Consider the following 17,241-nt stretch of genomic DNA (forward strand, 5'->3'; position numbering starts at 1 on the left):
CAGAACGCCTGCAGCCTCTTCCCAAAAAATTGCCTGCAAGTAATTTTTAAAGCCTAGTTTGAGCCACTTCCCCCTTTGTGTGGTATCTCTTAGCTGTTTTGGAAATCACATGGGTCCTTTGGAATGATGGCTTCAGCATCTGTCACTGGTGAAAATACACTACCCGCCCCAGGACAGCGTCCTCCTCCTGATCTCCCGTGTATTCAGGAGTGGCTCCAGTGCAGACGCTCGGCAGGACACCCTGAGTTAGAGAAATGGCTTCTGAGGCCTGGTAGGAATGCAGTGCTTTGGTGGAGTCAGTACCCTGGCACGTGCTAGTCCCTGAGGGCCGGGAAGCACACCACCACGCATCTCCAGGGAACGGTCATAAATCATTGATTTGCCATAACTTTATTGTCGTGAATAGAAACGTGTGCTTGAATGATACTTCGGGGGTAGGGGAGAAGCAAGACTATTATGGGGCAAATAGACATCCTTTCTGGTTGTTTCCAGGTGGAACTTGAAATGGTAGGCAGAACTAATGATGTTTGAGGCAGCGTGTCAATTCACATAAAGACCCATTAGCACATAGTATGTAATTAAATTCTAGGTGGGAGGGCATGTACTGCAAGTATAAAAAGAATCTGAGAGATGTGATTGGTGACGTTTCAGGGTAATTGAGTAGAAAGAAAAAGCTCACAGAAAGAAAGAGGACTTGAAATGGTCTTTGAAGAATAGGTACAATTCCTCCAGGGGAAGGAGAAATAGCGTTTCCATTCAAGGAGTTTCAAAGATTTATTCAAAATAAATTGCAAAGGACAAAAATAACAGCTCGATATTTATCCTAGATTTGAAAAAGCAGTAAGCATTTTAAGTGACAGTATCGTGAAAAGCATCACTTTAGAGTTGAAGCATTGTCCGGCTCTTCACGTGTACACGAAGAAACTGAAGCCCATAGAGGTGGCTGATGTCACCTCAGGTGTGTTGGAACCCGGTCTGCGGGAGGACCCGGCCTGGGACACCAGCCTCCTGTTCTTTCTGCTGCCAGGCTTTTGGAACTGTTGTGAGCAACGGGGTTGTTTTTAGTGTCCAGTCAAAAAGTCCTCTGAAGTTTCCAGCAAGTAATAAACTAAAAATAGGGGATATTTGCTCCTGTGGGTCACATACAGTGAAGAGCCCCAATGTCTTTTTTTTTTTTTATTGCTTTGGGGATCAGGCTCAGAGTGGCTCCGTCCCTCGTGTGGTGGAAGTAACAGTGCGAGTCAGCTAGATCTGGGTTTGAACCCCAACTCTTGCTACTTGCTTGCCGAGTTCGCCATCCAGTCACTCAGCCTTTGCATACTGGAGCGCTGGACCCTGCAGTGTGTCTCCAGTGCCTGTTCTAGTTTTCAGGGCCCTGCTGGAGCTGGCCTCACCCTCGGCTCCATCTCCTCAGGCCGCCATCCTGGTTAGTGCTGTCTGCATCCTACTAGGCCGCTCTCCCCACAGACCCCATGTTTCTAGCCAGCAGATCCTGGCTTTGGGAGCCTGGAGGGACTTTAACACAAATCTGAAAGAGACACTTACTGGGCAGTTGCTGCCCAGTGGGTGCAATGCTTGGAGGGAGGAAGATGCCTTTATCTGATGCGCTGTGCTCTGTGTGTGGCTTATTGAGTGGAGGGGCCTGGATTTCTGTACTAGTTCCCTCACCACCTTGCCCAGGTGCCTTTGTACAGTGCACGCAATGCACATCTGTACCCAGCGGCCCCACACAGCGCTACCCTCTTCATCTGCCCCCGAGGAGGCCCTCCCCGGCTTTATGTGCAGGTTTTGGACTCATTCAGTACATTCCATGTCCTTCAGCCCCTTCTCTTCTTACACTTAACTGTTCTAGAGTTCTTCTCTGAATTTCATCTGCGCAGCTATTTGTCTCATAGACAAAGGCTTCTCCTTTCGAGCTCTTCCTAGCAGAGAACTGGGCACAGCATTATAATCATCCAAATGAAATTTGTTTTTATTCTTGAATAAAGTTCCCCACTTTCAAAGACCTCTCACACCAGCTCATTGAATATATCCAGTACACCTGTGAAGTAAGGTGTCTCCCCTAGAGGGAGGGAAACTAAGGTTTGAAAGGCGAAAGCATAGGGTAAGTTCTCAAAACTCGGTTGATAATTTGTAGCTCCCTTTGTTATGAAAAGTCTTCAGAATGTTTAAAGGTGAAGAGCAGACTTTCTTGAATCATCATGTGTTATGTTGGCCCTACTGATACTTAGGTAGCTCAAGTCGATTTCTATAGGGTAACTAAGGTCAAAGCAGGGGCCATTGAACAGGGGGTGCCTTTGAATGAAACCCATTATAAGTGTATTTACATATTTCAGATTTCATGGATATACTCAGAAATATTAATGTAGCATAATTGAAGTCTAATATTGCACCCTCAAGCCCAAAGGGAAAATAAACGATTCTTTCTTCCCCCTGCCCTTCTACACCTGTCAGAGTTAATTTTTAACCACTGGTGCATTGGAAAACATTCATCCTGAAGAGCCTGATTCATAAATCTTGTTTTAAATGCCCTGGGCTTGGTTCTCAACCAAGACTAAAGCAAGCACTAAGGTAGAGGGAAATGACTTTCAAAGAGTTTTACTTTTCTCTGATTTATTTTTTATTGGGTTTAAAATGTGGTCTGACAGTAGAGGGTTCTTTCAAAGGTGAGAAATGAAACGCTGGGGAAAAAAATGCATGTGTTTAGATGGGTAGGAGTAAACAGAGGCAGACCATACTAGGTTTTGTCAAAAAATAGGAAGTTTTATTTGTGCTCTGAAAAGGGAGTTGAGGTTTTCAGGGCGCATGTACTGGAGGGAATAGCTCGGTTTTACTTTTGTTTTCATGGTGCAGCCTTCTCTTTCTCTCAAAGGACATCTGAGAAGGAAATTGCAGGGAAAGGGGCCCTTTTTTCTGCTAAGCAATGGGCACACCTTTTCAGGTACTTTGCAGCATGTATCAGTTTTGTGCACACATAAACCTGAGTTTAAACTCAAATGGACATCTTTCCTAGTGCAGGGTCACTAAGGGCCCTGGATGTGAAGAATTGGCATCATCCTGAAAGGACCTTCTGTCCTAAATTGTCTTAAGTGAAAATTATGAAGGGAGGCATTAATTTCACCCTTAAAAGAAGATTTTTGGTTTGTTTCTTTTTTTTTTTTTTCTCACTGCCTTTTTTTTTTTAATGGGCTTTTGTTCATAAATCATGGCCCATGAACACATTTAAGAAGCTGTGCAGGATGAAAGCTGCTTGTAGATCATTCACTACTCGACGGTGATTGGCACATGTGAGATACGGTCTTGAGTCTGTAACTTTCAAACATGCTTTAATGATTAAGCAGCTTTTTTCCTGTTTAGATCCCACTTGGTGAGAATTGAAATAGGGCCTATTTGGGCCTCTGAAATGAGTTTTACACAACTTTTTGAGGAAAGGGAAAGCAGTAAGATTGTTCTGAAGAAGCTAGAAAGTAAAGTTAGTTTTCATTTGTCAGCCTTACAATGTGTTTGAGTCTTTGGTTTTCAGAAATTAAAATCCAAGTTTTCTTATGAGGGCTTAGCAGGCATATGAAAAATACTGCCTCAATTGTTATGACATCTGTGCATTTGATTTCTTAGTTGTTAGTGGATCATATAGATTAAGTGGTGGTTGGGTAATTACGTTTATTTTGTGTGAAATTTTGGACATAGTGGGAGATGAAGGAAATTATGCAGGAAGTTGATTGTTTTCTCCCAAGCAGAAGGCACCGTTTCTGTTTTGCCAGCAGAGGGCTCCCTTTTTAAGCTAATAAAGAGCATGTGTATGTTTCAGTCAACTGAAATTGAATGGGAAAAGGCTCAGCTCACAGGGTGATATAGGGGAACCTCTGTGGTAGTGATTGTACATATTGTGAGAACTTTGAAGCAAAGTTTTCAAATCTATTTTAAGACTTTCTTTCTGTAAGTAGACAATGTGCTGTTTCCCAGTGGATCATCTTCTGAAACGGAAACTAGACTATTGGTCTAGAGAGCCTTTTACTCTTAGAAGGTTTTGACATGACACATCATGTGAATCCAGACAGGTATGCTTAAGGGACTGATGTTTCCAAGGTTTCTAGCTTTAGAAAGACTATTTTTAAGGAAGGGCAGGATTATGCAGCTCAGGACACAATGGTATTGAAGTAACCCTATGTCTGAGCTGGCAGGAGCTGGGAGATGCACTCATAGACTGTTTTTTTCCCCATTGGAAAAGGAAGTGTTTCGTATTGTAGCAATCACACCAAAGGAGAGTTTGTAAAAATCACGTGTGTTGTGAGTTTAGGATTAGCAGGACTTCCCAGATGTTCCAAGTACTCCTGAAGATGGTTCCTGCCTATGTGGACTGTGTCCACACCTAGATCTTCCTTTATCACTGCATGTGACCTTTGGGTCACCTTTTCATACACAGTCTGAGGGCATTATAGACAGAACCCATGTTTCTTCAAAGGTAATTAGAAAGTAGCTTTTTTTTTCTAATTAAGAGAAAAAAAAAAGGTTTCGTTGTAGGTGTGAATTTTTTTGCATGTGGCTTAAAAGAAATTAACTTCAGTTTCGCTTGTTAATTTTTACTTTCTCTGGCAGAGGGAAGTAAAGAGCAGGGCCAGTGGGTGGAGAAAAAGGAGTTTAGGACCAAGCATCCGAAGGCTGCGTTTAGGTCCTCCTGCTGTAATCTTGTGCAAACCACTACACTCTGGGTCAGAAGTGTGTGTGTGAAGCAAGAGGGAATTGCTTGACATGATCTATAAATTTTTTTCTTCTGATTTTAAAGCTAGTGATTCTGTGATTTTATGTTGGGCTAAGGTTCTTGGGATAATAGTAAAGTTATCTATGCTGATGTGAATGAAAATTTTCATAGGCCACATTTTAGGACTGTTCACTACTATTTAAAGAACTAAGTCTGGTTCATTGCAACTTTCTCAAATAAAGGGAGAAAAATCCTCTAGAAAGGTGTGCCATTCTTGCCCCCCCTGTCCTTGGCTCCATGTACCTTCTGCATGAACCTACTGCAGACATACCTTTTATGGCCATTTTTATGTGAGTGGAAACTGACTTCATAAAAATAGCCTCAGAGTATAGTTTTTATCTCGGAGTGTATTTTCTATGCAGTGAGCCTGGTGTATGCAGGCGGAGATACCCTCCTGTTCCCTGGGAGCCTCCTCCTGCCCAGTGTTTGTAAACCTGTTCCCGGCAGGGTGGCTCTCCTGTTACACCTGCGGGGCTGTCTGCTGGTGAGTGGGAGGAGGTGGACGAGGCACCGTGTTCTGGGCCGTTCGGAGAGAGGCTCAGGCCTTTACAAGCAAGGCTTTGATTCTATTTTTTGCTGAACTAGCTCAGCCACTTCCTGTGTTTGGCGGCGCATAGTGCCTCGCTTCACTGTGGCCACTTGAGCCCCGCGAGCCGGCGAGCGCGCCGCCACAGCCAGCTCGAGAGAGACTATTTTGGGTCCCCCGACAATGGCCTTCTCACTTCCTCGGCGGGGAGGAGGCCCCGGGCTGGCACTGGCCACTTGTTAGCCTATGACAACTTCGCCTTGGACTTGGGCTCCCCTCCCCCACCCGAAATCCCTAGCTCAGCAAATATTTGAACCTGCCCAAGTTAATCATGAAGCCGCGATCTTTATCTAAGAGGGACGTGCGGGCGCCCAGGCTCTTTACCTCCCCGGTGCGGGCCCGGCGCGCAGCGGGCTTCTCCACGGGCAGCGGGCGCTGAGCGGCGCTGCTGCGGGCGGTGCGCGCCGTCCCTCCCGAGCCCCAGGGTCCTGCGCCTCCGCCGCGCCGGAGGGACCGCTTTGTGGATTTGCTTTTTGTTTTCTTTGTCGGAGACGGGCATTGCAAAGGGAAACCGTTGAAATGCATAACCTGCAAAGTAAGTTGTCTTTCATTTGTGCATTTCTCTGCCCCTTGGCTGTTTCACTGTTTTTGTTTTTTTTGTTGTTGTTTTTGGTACTTCTGTGAAAGGTTCATTTCTGCGGTGTGTCTTCCTGTGTGTGTGAGGGAGGGAGGGGGGCGGGGAGGGAGAGAGAGCGCTGCCTGGGGAGGATAGCTGAGAGATTAGGGGAGACACTCCCCCATTTCCTCGAGGGGCACAGTGCCGGGGAAAGATGGGGTTTCGGTTGGAAGTGGGGAAGGAGGTAATTAGTAAGTGCAGGTCTGGAAGGTGGTGCCTGGCCAGGCCTGGGAGAGACGTGTAAAGTCACCTGTCCTCCTGCCCTCCTCCCTGGGTCTGTTGGCCACATGGGTTCCAGCAGCAGGACCGGTTTGCACCAAGTGCTCCCAACAGGCATGGAGTAGCCCTCTGTCGGGCTGTCACGCTGTCCACACTGCTGGGAGGACTTGTCTCCTGTCCTTTGGGGGGAGGGTCAACATTTCTGTTAAACTCAGGATTTTTTTTTCCTGAATTTTATTATCTGAGGGCTACCCTTCCCCCTACCACCACTTTTACCGTTTTTCTTTGAATTTGCGTTTAGGTTTCCTTAAACCTTTAGGCAAAGAGAAAATGTGAGTGGGAGGGTAGAAGTTCAGTCTGCCTTCCTCCTTAACGGGAAAATGAATTAACTGGAAGAGAGACACGTGAACAGCCCTGAGAATGTCCTGCCTTTGCTCTGCTATTTCTATATATTTTATGATTCCAAATTTGACAGAAAGTCTAAGAATAAATTTCACGGGCTTCTGTGTTCTTTAAATTGTCATAGAAATATGTGGCAGGCACATGTGCATACATCACAGAGCCCCCTGTGGTTTTTAAAATCAGCCACATTTACATGGGTGGAGGGGAACCTTTTCTCCCTTCCTCTCCTCTCGTGATAGAAGAACTAACATTAATTTAGATTTATAGGGGAATTGATTTCCTTACATTAAATAGTGCTAAGAAGGAATATTTGTCCCCTAAGGAGGGGGGGGGCATTTGAGATGGAGAGGAAAAAAGACCCCCCCCAAAGTGATTACATCACCCACCCCCTTTCAAGTAGTGTTAGTACAATAAATCTGAGGATGGGGTCATCAGTGAGAAATACTTTGCAAGGGTAACTGCCTGTCCTCTGCATTCTGATACATATATATGGCTCTCTTGGGGGGAATTTTCATTCCATATTCTGTCAAGTCTAGTTTTAACTTAACAGTGTTTAATATAGATTTTTGCCTATACCTTTTCTTTTAATTGTGCTTGCTAATGTAGTGCATTTGTGACAGTGTTTCAGTTCTGAGTTTGCAGTGAATTATGGAGGACTGAAATTAAATAGCCAGAGCTCTTGATCCTTACTGCTTTTAATATATGTGGGAGGCATTTTAGGACTGTAAAATATATCTTAAGTATACCATTTTGATGCCTTTTTAAGATTTTTAAACCAAGAAATGACCAGGGTATCTATAAATCCAGATGCACTTGGGAAGGGAAAAAAGAAAAAAAAAAAAAAAAGCTACGTGCCGCAGCGAATCAGCTTTTGTCAACCTGCCAACAGCAGCGCTTACCATGCTGCAAGGAGCAATAAAAAAGGAATTAGAAAACTCACGGCTAGAGAAGAACAGTCAAATTAAACACCTTTTGAAACGATGAGCATGTATACATTGCAGTTCTTTAAAACGTAGGTTCTCCGTGAGGTCGGGGCTGTGGTAAGGCTGGTAGAGAAGAGAAGTGATGAAGCAGGAGTGGTCTGGTGACATTTTTCTGACTTGATTGGCTGGGCTGTGTGATGTAATAGGTTACAGTGCAGCCCCTTATAGGTTTTAAAATGAATTCCAAGACACCATTACAAAGAAAGCCGGACTCTTTTCTTATAACTGAGCTCAGCCAAGGAAACTCTCGCACAAATGTACAACACTGTTTGGAATATGGAAGAGCTGGATTTAGACTATGCTAAGACAGATATAAATTGTGGCACAGACTTGATGTTTTATATAGAAATGGATCCACCAGGTAATACTGCAGTATTCTTGTAGAAAACTAGTTAATTTTGTGGCATTTAATTTTTTTTGACAACTACTGGTAACAGATCCTCTTCGGACTTCTGTTTTTATTAATTTGTTCGAATTTAAGAATGAGTTTGCTCATAGTGTGAAAATGAAACAAATTGTTTGACTGCCTGTGGAAGGAAGCAGGTCAGGCTGGGGGGCGGAGTAAATGCTTACTCGTAGTTGAATGGATAGAAACTCACTTCCAGTTTTTCACTGGTACCTTTTGTTAATTGAGGTCGTTTGCTATTTGGGGTTATACTGTTGTGTATCGTTCCTTGAATTAAAAGGATGCACCCTCGGTGCTGCTTTTCTCTGCTGAAAGCGGGTGAGCACAGCGTGGTACTTCAGACAGCATGTCAAGTGTAGCAGTGACTGCAACTCAGTTCTGGGTGCCCTGAAACTGTTCTTAATCAAATGTTGAGACTTTGCCTGCTCTCTTATATTAAAATACTGAAATGAGAAAAGAAGTTGGCTTTCCATTATTTAGTCCCTGTCTGTATGAAGTATTCCTGATAGACTCCTGAAGTAATTTTTGCTTAAAACAGTAACAGTGCTTTATAACTTACGACTTAGGTCTAGGATGTTGAGCTAAATTCTATTTTGCTTTCTGAATTTTTATTCCCATGTTAGCCTTTCTCCCAATTAAGAAATTCAGAAACCCTGCCGTCTCTATTTGTCACTAGTTGGTATATGAATACTGATTTGACATTGAGGAAGAGGGGTATGGTTTTTTAATCAGTCTTGGCATAATACAAAGCCCAGTTATCCCAAGAGAATATTAACATGAATACTAAGATTTAGGTCACAGATGAGTTTCTTAAAGTGGCTTTTGGCAGAACCATTAGGGAAACCCAGTTCCTCCTCTTAAAACATTGCTGTAGATGGGCTTTTTTTTTTTACCGCATGAACATTTGTGGAGGGCAGAAACCAAATTTGTCTCTTATAATTAAATAAGAGGAGGAAATTAGATTCCTCCTGCGATTCTGTTCGTAGTTTCTTTAGATAGATTTGACCAGATATGAAACTTTAATACTGCTTGAGCCTAGAGGTAGAAAATGTTGTAACTCTGGTTTTACTCTGAAATTCATTCACGTGGCCAGCCCATTTTATTTGTTGGTCTCTAAGCTCTTCTCTTTTTTAAAATTTTGATCTGTAGGCTGAAAGACTTCTGATTTTTTTTTTCTGTTTTTTTTTAAGAAAAGTTTCATGGAATTGTGCATTATTGCTATATTTCATAGTTAATATCTTTTCTGCATGAAAATGTTTAAAAAATATTAAACAAACTGAAGTCTAATTTTAAATGTTTAGTTGGGATTGCAAAAACTTTTTCCTTCTCCTTAATCTACAGCACTGCCTCCTAAACCACCAAAACCCACTACTGTAGCCAACAACGGTATGAATAACAATATGTCCTTACAAGATGCTGAATGGTACTGGGGCGATATCTCGAGGTAAGGCTATAAAAACTCTTGAGTTTTCACTAGAGACAGGGAGTTTTAGATGAACAGAAAGAAAAGCAAAAGCACCAGCTTGCTAAGTTCCATTTTTAGGATCTCATCCAACATAAGCATGAAGCATAGTTGGTTCCCTTCCAAAGAAGACCAGAGAAGTCACTGAGCACCAGGGAACTGTGGGTACTGGATGCCACAGGAAATTAAATCCCCGTAAAGTTTCATTATTGACAGAGATGTCAGGGAAGCAGCAGGGTGCAGTGGACTCCCTAAAGGCAGAGTGTGAAGTCACTTTCTCTATTAGATAGAAATGCCAAGAATTAGTGTTACTATCTTAACACGTAGTAAATTTTGAGTCTAAGCTGCTGCTTTTTTAAGGGGAGGGGAGTGAAGAGTTGGGTGGAAACCTTTTTGGGATCATGACTTTTCAGTGCTGATTTGTCATGTGGTTCAAGAATCACCAAATTGCACCTCTTGGGGAGTGAAGGAAATTATGGTGGTGGTTTCTTGGGTGCATACATCTATCAAAATTCATCAAATTGTACATCTGAAATATGTGTAGTTTACTGGAACCATACCACAGTAAAGATGTTAAAGAAAAAAAATCACCACTTCCTCAAGGTAAGCGTTATCTTCTCATGGTCTTTCCACTGCAGGGAAGAAGTGAATGAAAAACTTCGAGATACAGCCGACGGGACCTTTTTGGTACGAGATGCGTCTACTAAAATGCATGGTGATTATACTCTTACACTAAGGTGAGTGAGGGCAGGTAGCTAAAATTGGAGTGTTCAAGGTGGTGATGAACCATTTTTTTAAAGAGACTTCTAATGCCATTATTTTTTGTATTGCATTTACAGGAAAGGAGGAAATAACAAATTAATCAAAATATTTCACCGAGATGGGAAATATGGCTTCTCTGACCCATTAACCTTCAATTCTGTGGTTGAACTAATAAACCACTACCGGAATGAATCTCTAGCTCAGTATAATCCCAAACTGGATGTGAAATTACTGTATCCAGTGTCCAAATACCAACAGGTAATCAAATAGTCATGTTATCATAATTGAAGATATTTTTAATGCTTAGATAACATTTTGAAGCAGATGAATTTCATGTTAATCAAGTATGAACAACTTGCATGTAATTTTGTGTTCACAAGTATATAGTAGCTAAATAAAATGTAAAATGACCAAAATATCTGACATGGAAAAAAATCCTCAAACAGCTGTCTTTTGATATATGTACCTTATCAACTGACTTTTTTTCTTTTCCTTCTGCTCTCACATCCTTCCAGGATCAAGTTGTCAAAGAAGATAATATTGAAGCTGTAGGGAAAAAATTACATGAATATAACACTCAATTTCAAGAAAAGAGTCGGGAATATGATAGATTATATGAAGATTATACCCGTACTTCCCAGGTGAGTTTTGTGAAAATCAGATTAGGATTTCAGAACACCTGGTTATTAGACCTAATGCATGTTATATTCAGCTTCCAAAAAGAATTTTAAAAGTGGAGTTTATGCCAGTGAGGTGGGGGGAGAGAGCTCACTTATTAGGTCTGTAACCTTTCGGTGGGGGAGTAAATTAGATTTCTTTATTATTTTAATGGCGGCACTGGGGATTGAACCCAGGACCTTGTGCATGCGCATGCTAAGCACAGTGCGCTACCACTGAGCTATACCCTCCCCCCTTATTATACCTCTATAACCTTTTACATGATTCCTGATTGAAGAATTATTTTTGGAGCAAAAGCTAATAATAATCAGAACGTCCGCAGATTTGTCTGGGCCCTGAAATGGGGATTTAGCCATGCTTTGATCCTGCCAGGAGAGGTTGAGGCTACCTGCACTGCTGTCTTCTCCTGAAGACTTGCTCTTCCTTAGGCCATCACGTGCCTGGGACCCCCAAAGGGAGCAGGATGCCATGAACTGCTGAGAAAGTGGAAATTTTTTTTTTTAAAGATGAAAATTGTAGAACACTGACCAGCCATCATCTTCCACAGACTGGGAAGATTCTCCAAAGGAAATGTGTGCTTCTGTGATACCATTTTAAGGGGCTTAATGAATTAGAATCCCACCCTGCTTACAAAGTACTTTACCTGCTAGATGGTAGCACCAATCAAATGTCCTGGTAGCATCTTGCAATGAGAAATTGTTCCGCAAAAGGAATGACCTTGTCTTATTCATATGGTGTTGCAGGAAATCCAAATGAAAAGAACAGCTATTGAAGCATTTAATGAAACTATAAAAATATTTGAAGAACAGTGCCAAACTCAGGAGCGGTACAGCAAAGAATACATAGAGAAGTTTAAACGTGAAGGCAATGAGAAAGAAATACAAAGGTGAGTGAAGCAGGAGGGTTTGCACTGCCCTTCTGCCAGAGATCACCAAAATTCTCTTACCCTCTTTAAAGCTGGTCTTGATTTCTGTGAAATGACAGAAGAGAAAGCATTCTTTCCCCCAGGGAAACTGCTGGGAATCCATAGCGAAACTTTGGGGAAGCCTTTCATGATGTGCCAGGTAATTACGGATGCATTTCTCTTGCCTGTAGGATTATGCATAATTATGAAAAATTAAAGTCTCGAATCAGTGAAATTGTCGACAGCAGGCGAAGGCTGGAGGAGGACTTGAAGAAGCAGGCGGCCGAGTACCGCGAGATTGACAAGCGCATGAACAGCATTAAACCCGACCTTATTCAGCTGAGAAAGACCAGAGACCAATACTTGATGTACGTACCCGAGGTGGAGCCCTGTCTGCGCATGACTGGCATTTGCTAAAATGAAGCACGGGTTCTTAATGTGTTTTCTTTTTAAAACTTTTCCAGGTGGTTGACTCAGAAAGGTGTTCGGCAGAAGAAGCTGAATGAGTGGCTGGGCAATGAGAACACTGAAGAGTAAGTAGTTAATCCAGGCGGGCGGCAGCCAGGGTCTCTTTTCACTGGAGGGAAAAATGCATGACTTGCTTTGTCTGCAGAACAAGTGAGGGCTGGAATGTCTCACAGGAGAAGATATATCAACTCAAGTCTCGTTACCCAGAATTTTAAGAAAGTAAAGTTCAGCAAAGGAGAATGCAGATTCATTTTTCCCCCGTAGTGCTTTAAAGTGATGCCGTGTCCAAAATGATGTCCTGGAACCATCTGAAACATCCCAACATATTTTGGGAACAAGCTGGGGGGAGAAAAAGACAACTTCAGTATATTTTTAAAGCTCAGGTATAGGTTTTGTTTCAATTATTTCAAAACTGGCATTCCTCCTAGGCAGTCAGTTTCCTGATCCGGACTGGACAGACAGGATGGGTGAACACCCTCCTCTCGGCCCAGGTCGCTGAGCGGAGTTGCTGACTTGGAAACAGGAAAGAGCGTCCCTTAGTGCTGCTCTTTGTTCAGGGAGGCTACACTGAAAGCCAAACCCGATGAGGCAACTCAGGCCAGAGACACTGGTTGAGTCAGAACCATGATCGCTGGCCTGACCTGCTCGTGGGAGGCCCAGGAACTCGGTCCAAGAGATGAGCGGGCAGGCTCGTGGCTCCCAGGTGCTTCATGGGGAAATCTCTCCTGCCTCCTTAGCCAATATTCGCTGGTGGAAGATGACGAGGACTTGCCCCACCACGATGAGAAGACCTGGAACGTGGGAAGCAGCAACCGAAACAAAGCCGAAAACCTACTGCGGGGGAAACGAGACGGAACTTTTCTGGTCCGGGAAAGCAGTAAACAGGGCTGCTACGCCTGCTCTGTGGTGTACGTATCTCCAGCGGATGGTTCTTGTCAAGCCTCTCAAGGAGGTGTTTTCATTCAGTCAGTCAGTCAGTCAACCAACCTTGGGGGCAAGGATCTGAAAAAGTTATCTTAATAATAAAGAGGAAATAAAACAGCATTTTCACGTTGAGGCAGGAGTATCTGTTAATAGGGTCCAATAGAAAGAAACCTGTTGTTTAGTCGGGGGCTTGGGCAGCAATTTAGGAAGTAGCAGTGCTTGGTTTTTGTTTTTGGCTCCCGTATAGTTGGAAGGTAATTCCCGTGAAAGCACCATCCTCAGGTGAAGTCCCCAGGAGGAACAGGTTAAGACAGTAAGAGAAGGGACCCTGGTCACTGTCGTTGAGATAAACCCCCCTGGAGAAGACATGTCCGTTATGCGGCATATTTTTCCTTGTTTCTTTCAGAATAGTTTAGGGAGCACTTTGAAGGGTGAGTTTGGGTTCCCTTTCAGAGAAGGGAGTGCCCCCGGTACTTTATAGTCGAGGCACTACCTCCATTTAAGCAGAGTAATACTCCTACAGGAAAGTAAGGAGAAGCGAGAAGCATTTGGAGCGAGGACAAGGGAGTAGAGAGCGAATGCGGAGCTGCAGAGGCCGCCTGTTCCTGCGCTAACAGGACCGGGGTCGGGGGTGGGGGTACCGCCCGGAGCCCGCCCGCCGCGCTCTAGGCATCCCTCAGGCAGGCCCTGCGTGGTGTCTCCTTGCTCTGAGCCACCCTGTTACAGACGTTATTACTACCTTTCCATCCCAAAGATGGAAACACAGCGGCTCAATGGGGCTGGCTTGCCTTCTCCCGGTGGCGGACCGCGCCCGCTCACCCAGGCCTGTGTGCTCTCCCCGCCCGCAGGGTGGACGGCGAGGTCAAGCACTGCGTCATCAACAAGACGGCCACGGGCTACGGCTTCGCGGAGCCCTACAACCTGTACGGCTCCCTCAAGGAGCTGGTGCTCCACTACCAGCACACGTCCCTCGTGCAGCACAACGACTCCCTCAACGTCACACTGGCCTACCCGGTGTACGCGCAACAGCGGCGATGAAGGGCCGGCCCCACCGCTCCTGAAGTTCAGCTCCCGCGGCCTCCGGCCGGCACAGGGCTCCTCTCCGGCCTGACCTTGGAATTGAGCGGCGGCCGGGAAGCCGTCTGTCTTCAGATGGGACTCGCGCTTTCGACAGAACCGTCGTTGGGGAGGCGGCAGCCTCGCACCGAGCGAGGACCACACGTTTCTCCCTTGTCTGGAGGGCCTCGCCTTTCTTTCTTCCCTCTTTTTTGGGGTTTTTTTTTTTTTTTTTTTTGGTTTAATTTAAAGCCACAACCCCACCCGACACCACAAGAAAAAGAAATGCAAAAATCTGCGTGCAGGAACAAAGAGGCCTTTAACTATGGTGCTCGTTCATGCTTTCAGAAGCTTTACCAGCTCACAAGTGGGGACTGTGGCGACCAGAAGGGGGACGAGCCCCGGCCTGGGGACGCTCGGTACAGCGGGGTGTTGCTGTGCACGTTGGACCCAGACACCGCACTGTGGATTATTTCATTTTCTTAACAAATGAACTGATATGTAGCAGAAAGGCACTTCCGGGCACCAGGGACACTTTGAGGGACGTCGGCTCATGTCATTTGTTAAGAGGAAATTCTATCATAGCCACGTACCAGAAAGTGTGTTGTTTAAAGTCTTCAAAACAAAAAGGACTTACGAATGACATTTAGTATATAAAATATGTACATAATATTGGATGACTAACTATCAAGTAGATGGATTTGTATCAATACCAAATAGCTTCTGTTGTGTTTTGCTGAAGGCTAACTTCACAGTGCTATGCAATCCTTCATTTTCATTGTTATCTGTTGTCAATGTACCTTCAGAATAAGCTTCCCCACCCCCATTTTTGTTGCTTGAAAATACTGTCCTTGATTTTTTTTTGTTAATATTCAATTTTGTTACTCATTTCCTTTTTTTTTAAGACTAAATGTACAGGATGCCAGTTTAAAAAAAATGGCTTCAGAATTAAAACTATGAAATATTTTACAGTTTTTCTTGTACAGAGTACTTGGCTGTTAGCCCAAGTTTAAAAAGTTCATAACAGATTTTTTTGGACTAAATGTTTTGTTGGGCAGTGCCTGATAAGCTTCAAAGCTGCTTTATTCAATAAAGAGAGAGAAAGAGAAAGATATATGAATATGACAAAGTATCGCTGAGTTCAACAATGTTTCAAGACTTAAAATACGGTACCTGGCAATGTTTGTTTCATCAAGAATTGTGAACTTCTTGAATCTAGGGAGGGGATAGAGCAAGGGATGTACAGGTGGGGTGGGGGAGGGGTGGCGAATGGCATGCACTTTCTTGTGATTACGGAGAAGTGAATCACTGCAAAGTGAAGTCTTTTCCCACTTGGATCTGCTACTCAAACCCTAAGGACAATTACAAACCTACTAGAACGCTAACAGTGCAGCTGGTCAGATAGTTCAGTTCTTTCTTAAGGAGGCAGGGGTAATGGGGGGGGGGGGGCTCCTGGAACAGTGTTCACCCCTGTTTGACACACTGATTTCAAGGTGTCACCACTGCATTGAGAAAACCTGTCTCTCACATTGACTACCCATTACAACCACCAAACATCCATTTTAGAAAAAGCATGATCTAAAAAATCTCTCTTCATCTGGACATTTGTTATTTTTTCCTAGCTTTCTATTCAATTTAGATCATAAAGCAAACAGACATCATCAGAATTGTTACTGCCCCAGGCTGTGGGGAACTTGTTCAAGTCATGGCCATTGTAAGAATCCTAACAGTCCTCACGCATCCAAATAACTGTATGTGTTGTACTTCACTGTTGGGGCAAAGGAGGGGGTTAGAAAATTCTTTCCAACTTAAGGCAAGAGCTCGAGGTCTCTCTCCCTGATTTACATACGCAAACGCTTTTCAGTTCAGTGGGAATTGTACCTGAGTTGGGAAGAGTAAAGGGAATTATCATCACGGTCACCACCCTGGGAGATGCAAATGGAATCTTACAACTTCAGTTTTCCTTGCTCAACATGAGATTCACCACAGCTTCATTTCTCTTTCACATACCAGGGTGAGGGGGTTTGTTTTCTTTTTTAATGTTGCTCCTTTTAAAATGCTTTTAAAAGAATCCATCTAGCAGCTGACTTAATCAACTGCAGAATGTTTTTTTTTTTTCTTTTTACATGAAGCTACTCATATCGAAAGCAATAGTCAGTCTCACAGCCAGACTGTCAGCCCTCAAACTTGACCATACTGATCTGACCAGCTCCCTCTCATCTCCAGACAACTGATGATTTCCCTGGTTTTAGTCTCTGAGTCTGCTGTCAAACTATCCTTCCACGTCACACAGCAGTCCAACAATTAGTGGGTAGTAGTTTATAAACTAGGTGTTTTTTTTTTTTTTTGGTACCACATCCATCTATGCTGTTATGTAACTTTCATTTAATTTCTAAAATATGAGATCTGAGATGGAATATTTCATTGAAAAGCTACAGTCTTGTTCATGTTTTTGCTTCAACACTCTTCACAAGGTGGTGTGGGATTTAGGCACTTGCCTTATTTTTGCATCTCACGAGCAGAAATGCAATAGACTTTTCCTTGACCAGAAAGGCAGGATTCATTGTTTCAGATCACAGTGAGTTACACCTTACCTACGACGTTGCACCTCTGCCAGATGCCTTTTTGATTGTGTATAGCATGCCCACCACATGTGTCCTTGTAGACGCTGGACCAGCAGGGCTCTCTGAGTCCCGTCATTCATCTCCTAACAACATTGTCTCAGTGGCTTATGAATGAATACAGCAGAGGCATTCCTGATCCGTGCTTATATCCATGCAGTGATTTTCTCCACCCAGTGTAGCATCCTCAAGATAAAAGCCGGAAGCTAAGCTGCAGAGAGGCTGTGATAGGGCTGTATTAGCAGGATATTGGGACCTAATGTCATATGACAGAAAAATCAGAACCATGTGCAAAGGCGAAAGCTTTTGTTTGCCACATCAGACAACCTCTTGGCCCTTGGTATATGTATATATGTGTATATGCGCATGGACTGTGTTTCCAGTACATCTTTCAG

General features: G+C 43.7%; 1 protein-coding gene and 2 long non-coding RNA genes across 5 annotated transcripts in view; 1 reads left to right on the forward strand and 2 right to left on the reverse strand.

The window, feature by feature from the left end:
* The window catches only part of PIK3R1 (phosphoinositide-3-kinase regulatory subunit 1), an 80,083-nt gene extending 64,744 nt beyond the window's left edge, over positions 1–15,339 (forward strand). The window contains exons 1-10 of one of the 3 annotated variants that reach the window (XM_074359228.1): positions 5,238–5,880; positions 9,313–9,415; positions 10,072–10,170; positions 10,273–10,453; positions 10,711–10,836; positions 11,617–11,759; positions 11,969–12,145; positions 12,242–12,310; positions 12,983–13,153; positions 14,018–15,339. In XM_074359228.1, the coding sequence (XP_074215329.1) occupies positions 5,865–5,880; positions 9,313–9,415; positions 10,072–10,170; positions 10,273–10,453; positions 10,711–10,836; positions 11,617–11,759; positions 11,969–12,145; positions 12,242–12,310; positions 12,983–13,153; positions 14,018–14,207 (1,275 nt within the window). In that variant the 5' untranslated portion in view covers positions 5,238–5,864 and the 3' untranslated portion in view covers positions 14,208–15,339. Of the gene's footprint in view, positions 1–5,237; positions 5,881–6,135; positions 7,927–9,312; positions 9,416–10,071; positions 10,171–10,272; positions 10,454–10,710; positions 10,837–11,616; positions 11,760–11,968; positions 12,146–12,241; positions 12,311–12,982; positions 13,154–14,017 lie in introns of those variants that run through there. The other 2 variants (XM_074359225.1, XM_074359218.1) reach the window with 2 other exon arrangements.
* Positions 11,024–12,290, reverse strand: LOC141576318 (uncharacterized). The gene is made up of 3 exons (XR_012504670.1): positions 12,154–12,290; positions 11,820–11,962; positions 11,024–11,349 (listed from the first exon to the last, which is right to left on the reverse strand). It is a non-coding gene; the product is annotated as an uncharacterized LOC141576318 (long non-coding RNA).
* The window catches only part of LOC141576314 (uncharacterized), a 361,571-nt gene continuing 356,646 nt past the window's right edge, over positions 12,317–17,241 (reverse strand). Inside the window, exon 6 of the long non-coding RNA XR_012504666.1 lies at positions 12,317–12,584. This is a non-coding gene — a long non-coding RNA (uncharacterized LOC141576314). The remainder of the gene's footprint in view (positions 12,585–17,241) is intronic.

The sequence above is a fragment of the Camelus bactrianus genome, chromosome 3 (assembly GCF_048773025.1).
Source record: "Camelus bactrianus isolate YW-2024 breed Bactrian camel chromosome 3, ASM4877302v1, whole genome shotgun sequence".
Lineage (NCBI taxonomy): Eukaryota > Metazoa > Chordata > Mammalia > Artiodactyla > Camelidae > Camelus > Camelus bactrianus.